A 15,311-nucleotide genomic window follows, 5' to 3' on the forward strand; every position below is an offset into this window, starting at 1 on the left:
CTACCTTTCTATCTTCTTTTTTCCAGCCTCTTTGGTTTACATCCAGTTTCTCCCGTTGCAATATCATGTCATAGGTGAAACAGTCTGGTTGGTTGCCATTAAGCTAATAATGTGATCAGCGGCAGATGGAAATGGAACAGACTAGCTGTAATAGTGAGACTAGTTTTGTTAGGGCTAGGAACTCAGGATGGCATTTTTAGAAGAGCTTGGTACTGACCTGACTCTGTTTCCATTTCAGCCCTGACTTGGAACTGAAGTCAGATACTGCTGAGCATTTGTTTTTTGTTTTTTTTCCCTCCCCCATGATTCTTTTCTTATCTTTGTTTTGATATAAATAGTTATGCAAGTCCTTGACATAGGAAACCTTCTCTGGAACAACTTAGTCCTGTGTTCTTTATTCTTGCTAAACTTTCAGACGGTCTAAGTAAGCTTTAGACAAACTTAAAGCTTGTGCAGCTTTTAGATATTTAAATGTTTAGATATAAAAGATACTTTATGGATTTCCTCATCTCTGTAATGAGAGAACTGATAGCCTTCACCTAGGGAAGAGTTGCTCTGTGCAGGCTTCTAAAATAAGGTTGGTTCCATGCTTTTCTTCCTAAGGTTTGTAAAGGTAGCATGTTCTTTCCCCTTAGAAAAATATTTTGTGTGTACTTTCTCTTCTGTGCCGCTTTTTCGTCACCTTCTTAGTTACAGACCTGTGTGACCGTAACTCTCTAGAAGTGCTTTCAGTTCTCTTCTACTGCTTTCATTGAATTGCTGAAGTGATTGGAGTGGCTCCTTTGTATTGATTGGGTGACACGTTTGAGCCTCAACTGATGCACTGCTATTCTTTTTCTTTTTTTATTTCCCCCATGGTGTGTCAGCATGATTTACCTTGCCCAGTGTGCTCAGCTCTTGTGCTAGAGGTAAAAGAGTGAGCCTGATCTGTTCCCAGATCCTTCCACTTGGGTAAACTAAGTCCAGAACTACAAAGAACTACAGTTTTGAGCAACTTTTTGGGATGCCAAACCACAGAGAATCTCTAAGATTTCCAGTGGGACGCTTCCTGATGCAGGCTTTTTTCCTTCAGGTGGTCGTGGACAAAGAAATGGCACTTCTGGAATGGATCAGCCTTGGAAGAAAAGCGGAAAAAACAGGAAGTCAAAACGCATTAAACCACAGGAATCTTCAGACAGTACAACTTCTGGAACTAAATTTCCCCATCGGTTTCCTCTTCAAGGCTTAAATACTACTGCTTGGTCACCATCAGACACTTCACAAGCAAGCTATTCAGCCATGTCTTTTCCCACCGTTATGCCTGCATATCCCCTTCCTGTTTTTCCAGCAGCAGGGACTGTGCCACCAGCTCCTGAGACTTCACTCTCTAGTTTTAATCAGTTGCCAGACTCTGGAAATACTTGCCCTATGCAACCATCCCAGTTCTCTGCCCCCCTCATGACACCCGTCGTAGCTCTTGTGCTCCCCAACTACGTGTACCCAGAGATGAACAGTAGCTTACCTCAAACACTTTACCACAGCCAAGCCAACTTTCCTACCCCATCTCCTTTCTCTTCACAGACAGTATTTCCAGCACAGACACCATTCAGTACTCCCAACCCTTTCCCGCAACAGGCGTTTTTTCCAACACAACCATTCCATTATAATGCACCAGCAGAAAGTGAAAAGGTTCCTGCCACAGAGACACGAAATGAGCCATCCCGTTCTTGCACTCCACAGTCAGTGGGTGCTCAAGACCAGGCTTCTCCACCTTTATTCCAGTCAAGGTGTAGTTCTCCTCTGAATCTTCTGCAACTAGAGGAAACCACAAAAACTGTGGAAAGTGGAGCTCCTGCAGGTTTGCATGGAGCTTTAAATGAGGAAGGAGCCATAGGCAGCAAAATTGTGACAACTGATGACTGCAGTGGAAAGGGATCCCTACCAGTAAGTATGCTGATGGGTTTATGGTGGGTTTTGTTTTCTTCTTTCAAAGTCTTGGTACTCTGAACATATCTGAGGTTGTTAATATGTGCAGATGCCTAAAAATGATTCTTTTTTCCTTCTTCTGTTTCCTTGTGTCTGGTACATTGTTTTCAAAACTATCACTTTGTGGTCCTTATTTTTTAATGATAGTAATCAGTCTATAATCCCCAGAGATGGACTCACAATTGTCGTTAGTAAGCTTGAATTTCAGCAGATTGAATTAAAAGTGAGATCCAATCATTAGAATAATGTTAACCTTTAAAAATTAAAACAATGTTGTTTTCCTAAAGTTACACGAGAAACTTGGAAATGAATCCTAAAATAGTTGTTATTTTTTAATATGAATACAAATATGCCAATTGGAAGTCATTTGAAATATTATTTGAAATATACTTCAAATCATTTGTGCACTTTATTTTTTTAGTGTTTAACAAAGTTTTGGGCTAGTGAATTTGTGTGAAGGGGGGAAATGATCTGTAACTGGTTTTGAAAGAAGCTAATGTAAATAAAATCACCTCTTGTTTACAAACAGCTGGGCAAAGTAAAGAACCAATGAATTGTTGCTTGCAGATACTAGTAATTCCTTTGTTTTACCTAGGGTTCTAAAGCTGTACTAAGCTATTCGGTAACTTCAGCTTTTTTCCTGTCTTGTTTAAATTTGATGGATCAGTTTAACATAGTCATATGGAAACCTCAGATGGAGTACTGTCCGTAAAGGTTTCTATAACGGTGATGATGTGGACTAATTAAATAGTGTTGTCTAAAGATTCCACAGGGTATCTTTTTAATGAAGTCACTGGGATGCAACCGAAACCTTTTGGAGTGCCTCCTTCCTCCCTTCTGCTTTTCTGCTTGTGGTTTACAGCTGTTCACTGCATGTGATAACATAGTTACAGAGTAGAACTTGGTTCACTGCTGATAAAGGAAAGCAGGTGTTGGAAGGCTTTATTTATAGGCATGCCTGAGGTCTAAACTGCAGCAATTAGTCAAAAGCATCATTAGTGTTGATGCTAACAGCTGATTAGATGACTTTGCTGTGTAGTCTGAGTCATAAGCATGTACCTACACTAGAAATTGTAAAGGAGAAAGAAGGAAAAACTTACGAACGTGCTTGTTCACCCCACTGAAGAACATTCACATCTTCCATTTAGATCTCTGCGTTTAACTTCTTTCTGTGGTTGGTTTCTAGATGATTTATTTTACCTAATATTCTTGATATTGATTCTTAATGGGGATGAATAGCGGGAGAACAGAGAGAAGTGGAGTTTGTGTTTTCCAGTGGAACTTCCGAACTTGATTGACAGAGCATAAAAACTTACTACTTTGTTATTGAGTGCTTGCTGTATCATGATCTTGAGAACAAATATTTTTTTAAACGAAAACAATGTTTTGTATCATACAAATCATGCAAACACCATTTTCTGAGAAATTTCTCAGTGATATATGCATCCAGTGCCTTATTGTGGACTAAAGCATCCTGTTTGCTATATGACATCTCTGAAAGCTTAGAGATAAGCACTTCTGACTCGTGCTTTGGTAACGAAGTGCTTCTGTGACAGTCTGTAGTTTACAGCATGCTCTCAGATGTCACTACTGGATTAAAAGAAGCTTGGTAACAAAATAATACTAATAATTTTGGTGGTACATCCTTTTGAATTTCCTCGAAAGGCTAGTTCCCATTCTTTAGAAACCTGGAAAGTGTTACTTTCTTAATTTCTTATCACTTGAACATGAGGGCAAGACAGACATTTGTTCAGGAAAGCGTTAAGGATATAGCTGAAGCTAGTTCTCACTGCTGGTATGTATTTTGCTAAATTCTTTGTCAACATTAACTTTGAATATCCCATAAAAGTGGGGTAATGTGTGGGTATTCCATAAAATTGGGGTAAGTGGGGCAGTGCTGTAACTGCTTGCTTAAAAAAAAAAAAAAACAAACAACATCAGTATAGTTGATGCTCTTTCCCTTAAACATACAAATTGTCTTAGGAAGCTTGCGTCTGGGAACAACTACCTTTTCATGATGTATTGAGAGTAATAAGTGAAGGACTGTTCATGCAAATATTTGAGGTAGATTATAGTAGGAGCAACCAACCGCTAGTATGTCTTAGCGGATTTGGCTGAATTTTGAGTAGTCCAGGACAGTAGGGGCTGTCAAAACTGAGTACCAGATGCCTTCCTTATTAAACAGTGAGTTTTCATTTTTTTTAAAGAGAAATTGTATTGAAATATCTATCTTCTGGAAGGGACCACATGTCAGCCAACCAGTCCCCTTCATTATTCCTCAGTTGGTCTTGGCATATGTTACCGATTGTTGTCTGTCTTTGAATAACTAAACATATGAGATTATGAAGCGAAGTGTATTCATACTAAATGTAAGCAATTAGCAATGAAATAGCCTTAATTTTTTTTGCTTTTTGTGTTTTTGTTTCCCTCCATTTCCTGTCACCAGGCTGAATCTCCAATGGATGCTCAAAATAGCGATGCACTCTCCATGTCCAGTGTCCTGCTTGACATTTTACTTCAAGAAGATGCATGTTCAGGCACTGGCTCAGCTTCGTCAGGGAGCGGTGTATCTGCAGCTGCTGAATCTCTAGGGTCTGGTTCTAATGGCTGTGACATGTCAGGGAGCAGAACAGGTAATACTGGCAGTGAATACTCCTGACATTTTAGAAGAGTTGGGGCATGATGCACTACAAACATAACGTGAACATTGAGTGCTTTATGGGAAAAATCTTTCCTGTCTTTAATCCTCATTGCACAATTTATTCCTGATTTCTTTTATCACATCACGTGATAGTTTTTCTACTATGCTTGGTTTACAGTATAAAACTTCTGAAGTTTTTGCGTATGTAAAATAGCCAGTAAAATTTTGCATAGGTATGATGGAGTAATGAAGGGAAACGTATTCCTTGGTGTTTCACTTCAGACTTTTTTTAGTTTAAATTAATTATTCTATTGTGATTTAATAGAGATTTAACTTAAAAATTCATGTTTTAAAAACAAAGCAGTTACCTAAGGGGGAACGGGAATTTCGTCTGTTTAAAAATGAAATAAAATGGTTGTTATATTTAGACTTTTAGTTCTCTTTAACCTTCTCTAGCTTGGAAAATATTCAAACAATCCATGTTATTTGAAAATTTATAACGAAGCTTTAAAATTATTTTTAAAGGTAGTAGTGAAACTAGTCATACCAGCAAATACTTCGGGAGTATTGACTCTTCAGAAAATCATCATAAAACAAAAATGAAGGCAGAAATGGAAGAAAGTGAGCACTTCATTAAATATGTCCTTCAGGATCCTATATGGCTTTTGATGGCAAACACAGATGACACTGTTATGATGACTTACCAGATACCTTCTCGGTAATTCTCATGCTGTAGTACTTCACGAAATGCTTGTGTGTACAAGATATGAATTACTGTCTCAAAAGAAGAAAATATGTTTTAATGTTTAGCTTGGTGTCAAGAAGAATTCTTGCTTCCTTTATATCGTCTGCATGCTACACAATATATGCTGAAAAAGAATTATTTGATTAGGCCCATATGTAGGTGTATACGTATTTATTTTAGGTCTGTTACCTAAGTTGAAATTAGCCATATATATATATTTAAGTTCATGCATAGTTAGTGATTTGTAATTACTGCCTAGAAATCCTTGAAGTTAGATCAACGGATTCGGGCAACCATACTTATATCTAATGAGAGTCAGTAGCGAGGAAGATCTGTACTCGGTGTTGTCCTTGGAATGCCGCATTCAGTGACATGCTGTTTTCTCTGCCTTGTGGTGGTGGTTTTTTTTTTTGGTGGCATTACCCCAATCCCCAAGTTGTTGTCTTTCACATATTCGTTCTTCTATTCATTCTGTTCTATGTTGCCATTCAAATAAGATAAGGAAGTAGAAGGTAAAAATTGTAAGATTCCTAGCAGAAAACATTTTGTAAAATATTTTTCAGTGTTTCAATAGAAAAGAGCAGATACGGGGGGGACAAGTTTGCAGGTTTTTTTAAATCTAGTTTATATTTCTTGGAAGCAGTGAATGGTATTTTGAAAGGAATAGAAAGCTTCAGTAAAGACAAGCCTTTTGGGAGGGGGGAAAACAGTTTTCAAAACATAAAAGCATGGGAATGATCAGGGAAGATAGAAAACACATCTTAAGAAATTGAGAATTTTGCTCTGGGTTTAAGAGTACCTTGGCATTACCCAGTTTTTGTAGCCTGAGGAGTTGACAACTACAGTTGGGAATTTCAGTGGATTGTAAGAGTAGCAAAACCTTGCAACTGAGTAAATAGTGCCTGTATAAAACAGGATGCTGAGATAAGAGTTAAGTTGTCACAGCATGATGCCCAAGAACAGATGAGAGAAGCCAACTTGTTCTTAGGTGTGCCGTAAGGAAAAGAATTAACATTGGGTTTCTTGGAATCTTTCTGTAGTCATCTCTTACAGATGTGTACAGCTTGTAGATGTTTGGTGTGGGTTGTCTTTTGTTTTTAAGTTTCTTAGTCAAGGTGGGGCACTGTGGGTGGGGGGTGGGGGTGGAGGACCTTGGTCCGCTGACAGAGCGGCGTTTTCTAAATCTCTTCCTTTGTCCTGAACTGTAATCTGTTCTTGATGGCCTTCTTAAACATACCTTATTTCTTTGGTTCTGGTATCTCATACATGTATTTAGTGTCTGTTTTGGGTTGTCATCCCACTGAAGGGGAACTTGGAACATACTGCAGCAGAGGGAAACTGGGGTTCTTTGTTTCACTGGTGATGCTGCCTGAATAGTTCTGAGAAAGCTGTTTTCACTGGGATTTGGAAAGACAACGAGCCAGCAGAGATACATTAAAGTTGTCTGCAAGTGTCGAAGGCTGCTGAAATAATCACATTTAATTTTCTTCCAATATAAGATCCGTAAGCTTAACATTCCAGAAGAAAAATAGTCTTTAAAAATGTTAGTATTTGTTTAACCTTATATAGGCGTAAAGCCCAGAAACTGTTCAAGCTCAATTTCTAAATACATTTCATTTCAGAGATTTGGAAACAGTTTTAAAAGAAGATAAGCAGAAATTAAAGCAAATGCAGAAACTACAGCCAAAATTTACAGAAGAACAGAAAAGAGAGCTCATTGAAGTTCATCCATGGATCCAACAAGGTGGACTGCCAAAAACTGTTGCTAATTCTGTAAGTTTAAATGAGTTTGTTCCTTTTGTGTGTATAACAACGCTTAACTTATTAGCTGCCTGTGTTAGTTTTCCATTCCTGTTGCTGCAAAAGCTTGGTCAGTTATGCTGGGAAACAGTTTATTTCAGACTTCCATGCAGTGGCCTCAGGCTTGATTTAATTTATCACAGGTCTTTTTTCGAATGGGAAAGCTAATGTAGTGGTGAATACAGTGTAAGAGATGTCCTTGCTATTTCTAGCTTTCTTGTATCTAATTGCAATTTTGTATGTAATAAGACTTTTGGCTGCACTGATTTTAAAAAAGAAAAACCTCATACGACTTGAAAAACAAACTTCTATTTTGTGTATAGAAACTTATGCTTTCTTCTTTCTAACTTAAGCTTTCTTAAAAGTATGCAGTGAATGGGAATACACTGTTCCTCTTTTGTATTAAATTTTTCCTGCAGGATCAACTCTTGTCTTGATTGTATGATAAGTTGATTAATGGCTTGGAAAACAAAATGGCATCCTTTCAGTTTAATTGGCTATCTATGAATTTCACTTTATGTACAAATGACTGACTGCATTCCGCTTCCATAAGCTGTGCATCACTTGTAGCTTTTTTTCCCTGATTAGCTATCAAATGCAGAGGCTCTCTTTACTCATAGGCATTTCAAAAGTCAGTGCAACAGAACTGCAGTGAAATCCTAGCAGTGCAACTAATGTGAACAAATTATTACAGTGTTGGCAATCAAATGTAGGAGAATGTGATTTGTAGTGCACATAAAATGTCAGCATTGTAAATGATCTGTGGCATAACTGCTTACAGTAGAGTTCTCAAGTATCTATATTGATTTACTACAAGCTATAAAATGATTGTGTGGGAGAAGTTGGGAATGGTATACACCTGGTGTAGCACAGATTTAAAGGTTCCCTTGGAATCAGGGGTCACATACAGATGGACTAGTGTTTAGAAAAGCTTTTTTTCTTTGACTTATTAACGTTTATATTTTTTTTAGGAATGTATTTTTTGTGAGGACAATATACAGAGCAATTTTTATACATCATATGATGAGGAAATCCACGAAATGGACCTTAATGAAATGATTGAAGACAGTGGGGAAAACAACTTGGTTTCTCTGAGTCACGTCAGTGAAGAACAAACATAGCCTTTGAGCCTGTTGCTTTTAAAGCTGCTTCAGAATTATGGTGATGATCCATAAAAGTTTTAATCTTGTTTCCAGCAAGATGAATCTGGTTCGTAAAACAAATGTGTTTTTCTTGCTCTAAGAGTCATTTGTGAAAGAATCTCTTTTTAAATGGTGGCAATCTCTTCCCAGTAAGGACATTGTTGAAGATGGTATAGCTTTTCTTTAAAAAAAAAAAAAAGACTCATATTTTGCACTCATATGCCTCGAGTATTTCTTTATGAACTATAAAAGCTTTCATTGATGCCTACTGAGTGGGTCAATGAGTACTGAAAATCCCTTTGCGAACATCCAGTTCTTCAAATCTCCTTTGGGTAATGATTCAGCATTATACATTGTTCTAGGCGTTTTGCCTAGTGGCTCTTTAGCATTGCTCTTAATATCTGAAGTGGTCCAGCATACTAGAAGAAATAACCTTCCAGAAAATCAATTCGCACTTTCCCTTCTCGTACCAGTTGATTCATCATCTTTGTTTCCTGTAGTTTTGACTATAGGAACACTTTTTGTCTCAGAGGAATGTTAAACTAATTTCGTAAAGTGATCTTCGGTTAAAATATTTACATGGATATGTAAGAAAGTATAGGTGAGTGCTGACTACTCTGTAGCCTTTTGTTAAATGGACACTGCGATCCTATGAACTGATTATTATCCTGAAGCATCATTTCTGACAATTCATACATGGGAAATCTTTAAGCATAAAGATTTAAAAACTGAGACCACAGAGGTTAACTGCCTATGCTCCTGTGACTGTTAGACAAAACTTGGCATAACTTGTACCTTTCTTTTTGATTTGTTCCATCAGGAGGTTGGCCGTGGCTTTTTTTCTGTTTGGCTAAACAAACATACATCAAACTTGCACATGGCAAGGAAGGATTAGACGTTTTCATAATTGCAAGATAGCTCTTATAAAAAGAGATTGTGAGAATACCATTGACTTTCATTATGTTTGAATTGCATAATCTAAAACTTGGTGTGGCTGGAATCCTTTGCTGTCAAGGATTTAATTTTAATGCCTCTGAGATTGTATCAACTTGAATATATTCGCTTTATGTTCTTGCACTGTTTGTACATGTTGGATGTGGGAAGAGAACAAAAAGTAACTTAATATTGGTTAGTTAAAGGACATTTAGTTGCACCACTGCTAGATGTCAGCTTGTAGGTCTTGGAGGTGAAAAATATGGAGAAATTCAATTAACTTTTGATATGTTTGTCTTAAAATATTTTTCATGGAATGTGTTTCATATTTTTTTTGTTTTAATTAGCATAACATTTCATTGAGATTTAAGGTTATTTTCATTCTATAAAAATAGTCCGCTTTGTATACAAAGAGGACATGAAGGTCGATCTGACACCACCAAAAACATGCAGAAGCAACTGGTATTTGCTTAGTGGAAGAAATGTGTAAAGGAATTGGTTGTTAATTGGACAGTGTCATAAAGAAATTTTCAAAGGAGGCAGGTTCTTCAGTTAGCAGAGAGTGTGAACTCGTGAAACAAGTAGAATTACAACTTAAAGTATCTTAAATGTAGTGTGAAACACTACCCAGTATGATCTGATTCCTGTCTTTAATAGTTCAGCAAGGTCAAACTTTACTATTTGTAAATATAAACTGAATGAGAAACTTGGAAAAATGTTGTAGTTCAAGTCCATTGTATTAAATGTTTTTAATCATAAATGGAACAGTGCAGCTATACCAGCATATTACATATTCCTTTTTTTTGTTACAAGTAAACACAGTTTTAATTGGACCAGGGTTTGGGAAAAATAAAAGCTTTATATAAAGGAGCGCATCATAATTAAATTATTTTCAGGGACTTCTCAACCACTTTGTGAACTTTGCTTTAGCATGCTTTTTTTCTGGTTGTGTTTTTTGTTGGTTTTTGTTACTTTTTTTGTTCTCATTTCTTCTTGTCGATGACCATCTTGTAACCATAACTTAGTGAAAGGAAGAGAAAAGTATATTTAGAGCATTTTGTGGATGTGCTTACTTACGGACTTAATCTTGCATCCTTAAAGTGTTTGCATTTACAGGGTGGTATTAAATATTTTCCTGTAACTTTAAATCTACATGCCTCCATTTATAGATAAGATTCTGAAGCTGTAATTTTTCCAAACTGTTGTAAGATGATTTACTTGTGATGACACTTTGTCAACATGTCAACAATGTTTTCTGTACACTGTGCAATATATTTTGGTTTTGCCACTTGTGACTAATTTTTATGACTTTGCTTTTTAGAAAACTGGTAAATAAAACAGATATATTTTTAGTTGCCTTTCTGTTTCTTGAGCCTTCTACTCCATGTAAGAAGCAAAAATACATATATTGCAGTAAGTACGTGAAGTGGCATTTCAAAGAAGAACTTTTAAGCTGTGAAGATAGTTGTGGCTCACTATCCTGAAGTAAAACTGTTGCCAGCTTGTCTGACTCGTAAGTTTAGTTATGAAGTGTAAGTCTTTATGTTGACTAGTCATTCTGAAAATGTGCACGCATTTAGTACCTGGAAGTGGATATGCAGCTGGGTTTTCTGTGTGATGTTCAAAACCAGCAGAAGGCATGCTGTCCTTTTTTTTGTTTTGTTTAATGTCATCTTTAAATACCTTTTCTTCTGCAGCCCTCTGTAGCTTTAGAGGTAGAGAATGCCTGTTATGCCCCATAAATTTGATTTGTACAATGATTATTAGTCTTAAGTTGTGGTATAAGACTGAAGGTTGTTTGAACTTTTATGCTGGATTTTACCCTTTTACTGTTTTTTTTACTGTTTTATACTCTGGGTTGAGAAGGTGGAGAGGTGTGAATACGTGTATTTTCTTAGCAGTGATGTAGTTCAGTGTGTGAGGAATATAGATTAGGACCACCGCCCTCGTCCAGTTTAGGAAGAACACAGATTATCAGAACTTCATTAGGTATGTTTTTCCCTGACTCTATTTTGGGATACTTTATTTTTAACAGAAAAGCTAGTACAATTCCTAGTGTAGTCATGAGGGAGGCATATATGTGTGCTGCAAAAGTCATGGTGTTTACATGCAAAAAAATAGTTCACTGTTCAGGTGAATTGCCTTCACACCAAGGGTAGAACTGCTGTGTTGTGTGCACTGTTGCCTGAATTTACTGTGTTTTAAGGTACACTTGCTGAACACATCACTCAAATCCCTTTGAAGTCTTCCGAATTGACCCTAAATACATGAGCAGTTCTGTGTACGTGAAATCTGAAATCCATTTTTGTCATGATAGCACCTTGGTTCCTTGCTTAATGAAACATACAGATTAGAGATATCAAAGCATTTTACAGAACTACAAATTTGAGAGTCGTGCCCACATATGGGGATCTCTGCAACTCATTAGAGGTGGTGTTATGCTAGTTTTTGGATGTCAGTTGTGATAATGGATATATAACTGTTGGAGAATGGTGGTGCTGCTGCAATAAATTACCAGGTAATGTTTCACAGTTATTGTTGTTTCTGTTTGTGTGTGCTTGTGTTTTTCTTGTTTGTGTGTTTTGGGTTTTTTTGCTTCTTAAATCGTAAGTGTCATAACAGTACAAGTTAAATGTGGCTTCAGGCATTTGCATTGTCGGCACTCAAAGATAACAGCTTGCTTTACGCAGGGCTGTTGGGAGCAGTCTTTGTCAGAGTTTCTACCATCTCTGTAGCCCCTAGGCGTCACTGGTGTCCTTTGATTAAATCTGGCTATTTTGCTGCCACTGTACTTTCTCTATTCAGCTTCCTGTATTCTCGGGCTATTGAGTTTGCTGTTACACCATTTGATAAGAGATCTGTGGCTAGAATTCCAGATAAGGTGGTGGGAAAACTCATAACGAAGTTGTTGGCCCAACAATAATCAACATAAATATAAAACAAATATAAACTTTCTGCTTGGGAGAGGAAAAGAGGCTGCTGAAAAGCATCGGATTTTAGTCCACTTAAAGCTGGCATGAATTTGGAGAACAAATGTTTTTCTTTACCTGAGCATCAAGATCCTTGATTTTTCTTCCCTTGTGTTCCCAGGAAGGGTGGAAATAAACTAATGCATTGATAAATCTGACTCAACAAACATGATGAAATGAGCCGCATGCTTCTGGCAGAGCGACAAACTGATGACTTAAAAGGAAAACAACGTTTTTAAGAGTAATTTCCAGAAATTCCAGTGTTTACTTGCTCACAAAGGGTTGCAAGCTTGAGAAACGTTAGATGTGTTGAACAGGGCAGCGAGCAGCTCGCCAGCCCCTTTTTGTTAGAGGCTGTGGAAGAGGATGATGTTCAGGGGGTGGTACAGAAGGTCTTTAACTTTGTCAGTTTGCTTTACTAGTTAACGTTTTTATTTATTTTTTTTTTGAAAGACTTATGCCAGGCTTCCTAGGTGTGAAAAATATAAATCCAGGAAGAAATTGAAACGCTGAAGTTTTGATCATGGGTATTTGCCTTGGCATCTGCTGAAAAGCTCAAAAGTACACCAGGTTGAAGTGTGTGTGATGGGGTTTCATTCTACAGCAGCAAAAAAGCTGCTGTGGCAACACATGAACACTGTTTTAACCTTAATGAACAATATGAAAGTATGAGAGCACTTACCATTTGTTACTAAAGAAAATGTTTTTTAGCAAAAAAATAAAAAATAACTGAAGGACATTGAATGTCCCAAGGTGCTATCAATAGTTCAGGTGGCAGGCCCTTTGCTTCTGATATTACTCTCAGGACACGAGTTTACACCTGTTTTTGTGTTTTTTTGTGGTATTTTTTTAAACTGGACTGTTTTCAACACTGGATTAATTAAAGTGAGTGGGTACTGTGGCAAAACGTCTGTGTTTCCTGTGGTGCACACAATGATTCCAATGTAATACAGAATTGGGAAGTTAGCAAGGTGAACCTCAAGCACCTGCTGCCACTGGGGTAGCTGTCTTTGGTGGGGATGGCATTACACCAGCCCTAGCTGGCCATGCTGCTTTGCACTTCGTGTGTTTTAACTAGACCAAACGAGAATAAATCTGAAGATGCATTATAGTTTCCTGGTGTGTTAAGTTTTGTCAAGGTGTACTGTATTAATACACGAATACAGAATATAGCAAACTTACTACTCTCTTTTAATTGTCAAATAATCTAAAAGCGAATTCTTTGTATTACTGTTGCACTGTCAAAAAAAAAAATGTATTGATGTACTTTTAAATGAATTTGACCATTGCTTGTCCAAGGTAAGGTTTACTGTTGTTCCCTTCTGTCGTCACTAGCTGACTCACTTTTACATTTCCTATGTGTTGGCTTTTTTTAGTTGTTTTGGGGTTTTGTGTTCTTGTTTTTGTTTTTCCCATCTCTAGGGGAAACAAAAGAAAAGCAAACCTAGAAACCAGAGAACCCAGCAACCCAATTAAAAAAGCCCTTATAACAAGGTGGCTGGATAAATTTAACAAATGCATTTCTCCAGGTGGCTTTAATTTTCAGTTTTCTTAGGTGTATTCTGTTTGCGCCCCAAATCTTTGTGTTGCTGCTTTTCCTGACTGGGATAATGGAACTCCAACTCTTGCTGCTGCTGCCAGGATCGTGTCCTGTCTGTTGTGGTCCTTTGGAAGCACAGGCTAAGCACTCTTGCCATAGCAGGGAACTAAATACCACTGTTATGTGACAAGAAACTGAATATAGTGGGAGAAAGCTTTGGAGTGCGTGAGTACTTGTAGAAATAAAATCTGAGGCCTGGCAGCTAGAATGGAACCAATGCTGCTGTACTCTCAGTAGAGTGAAAAGGCTAAATCACAACATGTAACACATTAATGTTTAGCCCTATGAATATGTTGAAACTGAATCTCATTTTTGTTGCTGTTTTTCGTTACAGAACAAGAAAACAAATTTTAAGTCACCCAGTACTGCAAACTGCAAGAACCAGCAGAAAGGCTGGGCAGCCTTTGTTTGCCTCTTCTCTCATTTGGGCAATCTCAAGAGCTGGAGTGGCTCAGTTCTGTGGAGTCCTGGCAATACCTACTCAGTTCCTCCAACTTCCCAGGTGAGAATCGTGTCCATAGCACGGCCTGTAGACAGGCACTTTATACTAAGGCTTAGCTCTGCACCATCTGTCTGGTATGTATGCTCTGACTTGTGCTCCTGCGGACTGCATCTCTTCAACTTTCAAATGTTTGTTTTATTGGGAGCTTATACAAATCTATTGGAGCACATAAAGGCTGAAGGTGATACATAAATTGGTCTGAGTGTTTTTGTGCCTGTGCTAATACATTTCTCCTACTCTCCTTAACTTTCAGTTTGAATTTTGAATACTGACAAGTGTCTTCCCATATTTTGGGAAAAAAAAATGGTTTTCCATGGCTCAGTTGCATTTCTAGATTTAGTAAAACCAGAGGTTTACAACGAAAATATTTAATTAAATTGCAGAGCAACTTTGTGCTAAGCAATCAGGAGCGGCAAAGTCTTGTGATAGCTGCAATGCAGAGGTACTGTACATTTAGAGTCCTAAAATACATCTGTTGTTTCTGCAGCTATACAGAATTCTGAGAAACAAAATAACGTCTTATGTATTGTCATTGCCAGAATAAAATGCAACTTACTGTGCCAACCAGTATATTTTAGTATGATTGCTTTTAAGTCAAATTTAAAATCAATTTTATAATCTTGGATTGTGCAATGTAATAACTATTTACTGGAGTTGTTTCTCGTTGGGATAAATGATGTTTTAATTTGCTTTAAAAAAAAAAAAAGTCCACAGGAAGTAGTGGAGTTAAAGAAAAGTATGTGACTGCCGCAGGGCATGAAAAAACAAAGAACGACCTGAAATCACTCTGGTTGCACGATTTTCTCCAGACTGGCATGGAAGTCTTGGTTAACAACCCCAGCCCTCAAGCTGAGCTCCCAAAGCCCCAGGGCTGCTCCATCTATGCCTTCAGGCCCTTGTGCAGAGACTCAGTTACCAGAGTGGGGCCAAAAACAGTGTCTTCATGAATTGCAATTTGGGTATGTAAAACCAAACCAAAGTTTGACACAGTGCAAAAGGAAGTGACAATGTGAA

The 15,311-nt window shown here is 37.5% G+C and overlaps 1 protein-coding gene across 18 annotated transcripts in view; it reads left to right on the top strand.

The window, feature by feature from the left end:
• The window catches only part of PER2 (period circadian regulator 2), a 47,361-nt gene extending 36,783 nt beyond the window's left edge, over positions 1-10,578 (top strand). For all 18 annotated transcript variants that reach the window (XM_040566673.1, XM_040566671.1, XM_040566672.1 and 15 more), the window contains 5 exons: positions 1,073-1,923; positions 4,412-4,598; positions 5,132-5,324; positions 6,974-7,124; positions 8,123-10,578. In XM_040566673.1, the coding sequence (XP_040422607.1) occupies positions 1,073-1,923; positions 4,412-4,598; positions 5,132-5,324; positions 6,974-7,124; positions 8,123-8,272 (1,532 nt within the window). In that variant the 3' untranslated portion in view covers positions 8,273-10,578. The remainder of the gene's footprint in view (positions 1-1,072; positions 1,924-4,411; positions 4,599-5,131; positions 5,325-6,973; positions 7,125-8,122) is intronic.
• Positions 10,579-15,311: the final 4,733 nt, after the last annotated feature.

Source organism: Cygnus olor, chromosome 9 (genome assembly GCF_009769625.2).
Source record: "Cygnus olor isolate bCygOlo1 chromosome 9, bCygOlo1.pri.v2, whole genome shotgun sequence".
NCBI lineage: Eukaryota > Metazoa > Chordata > Aves > Anseriformes > Anatidae > Cygnus > Cygnus olor.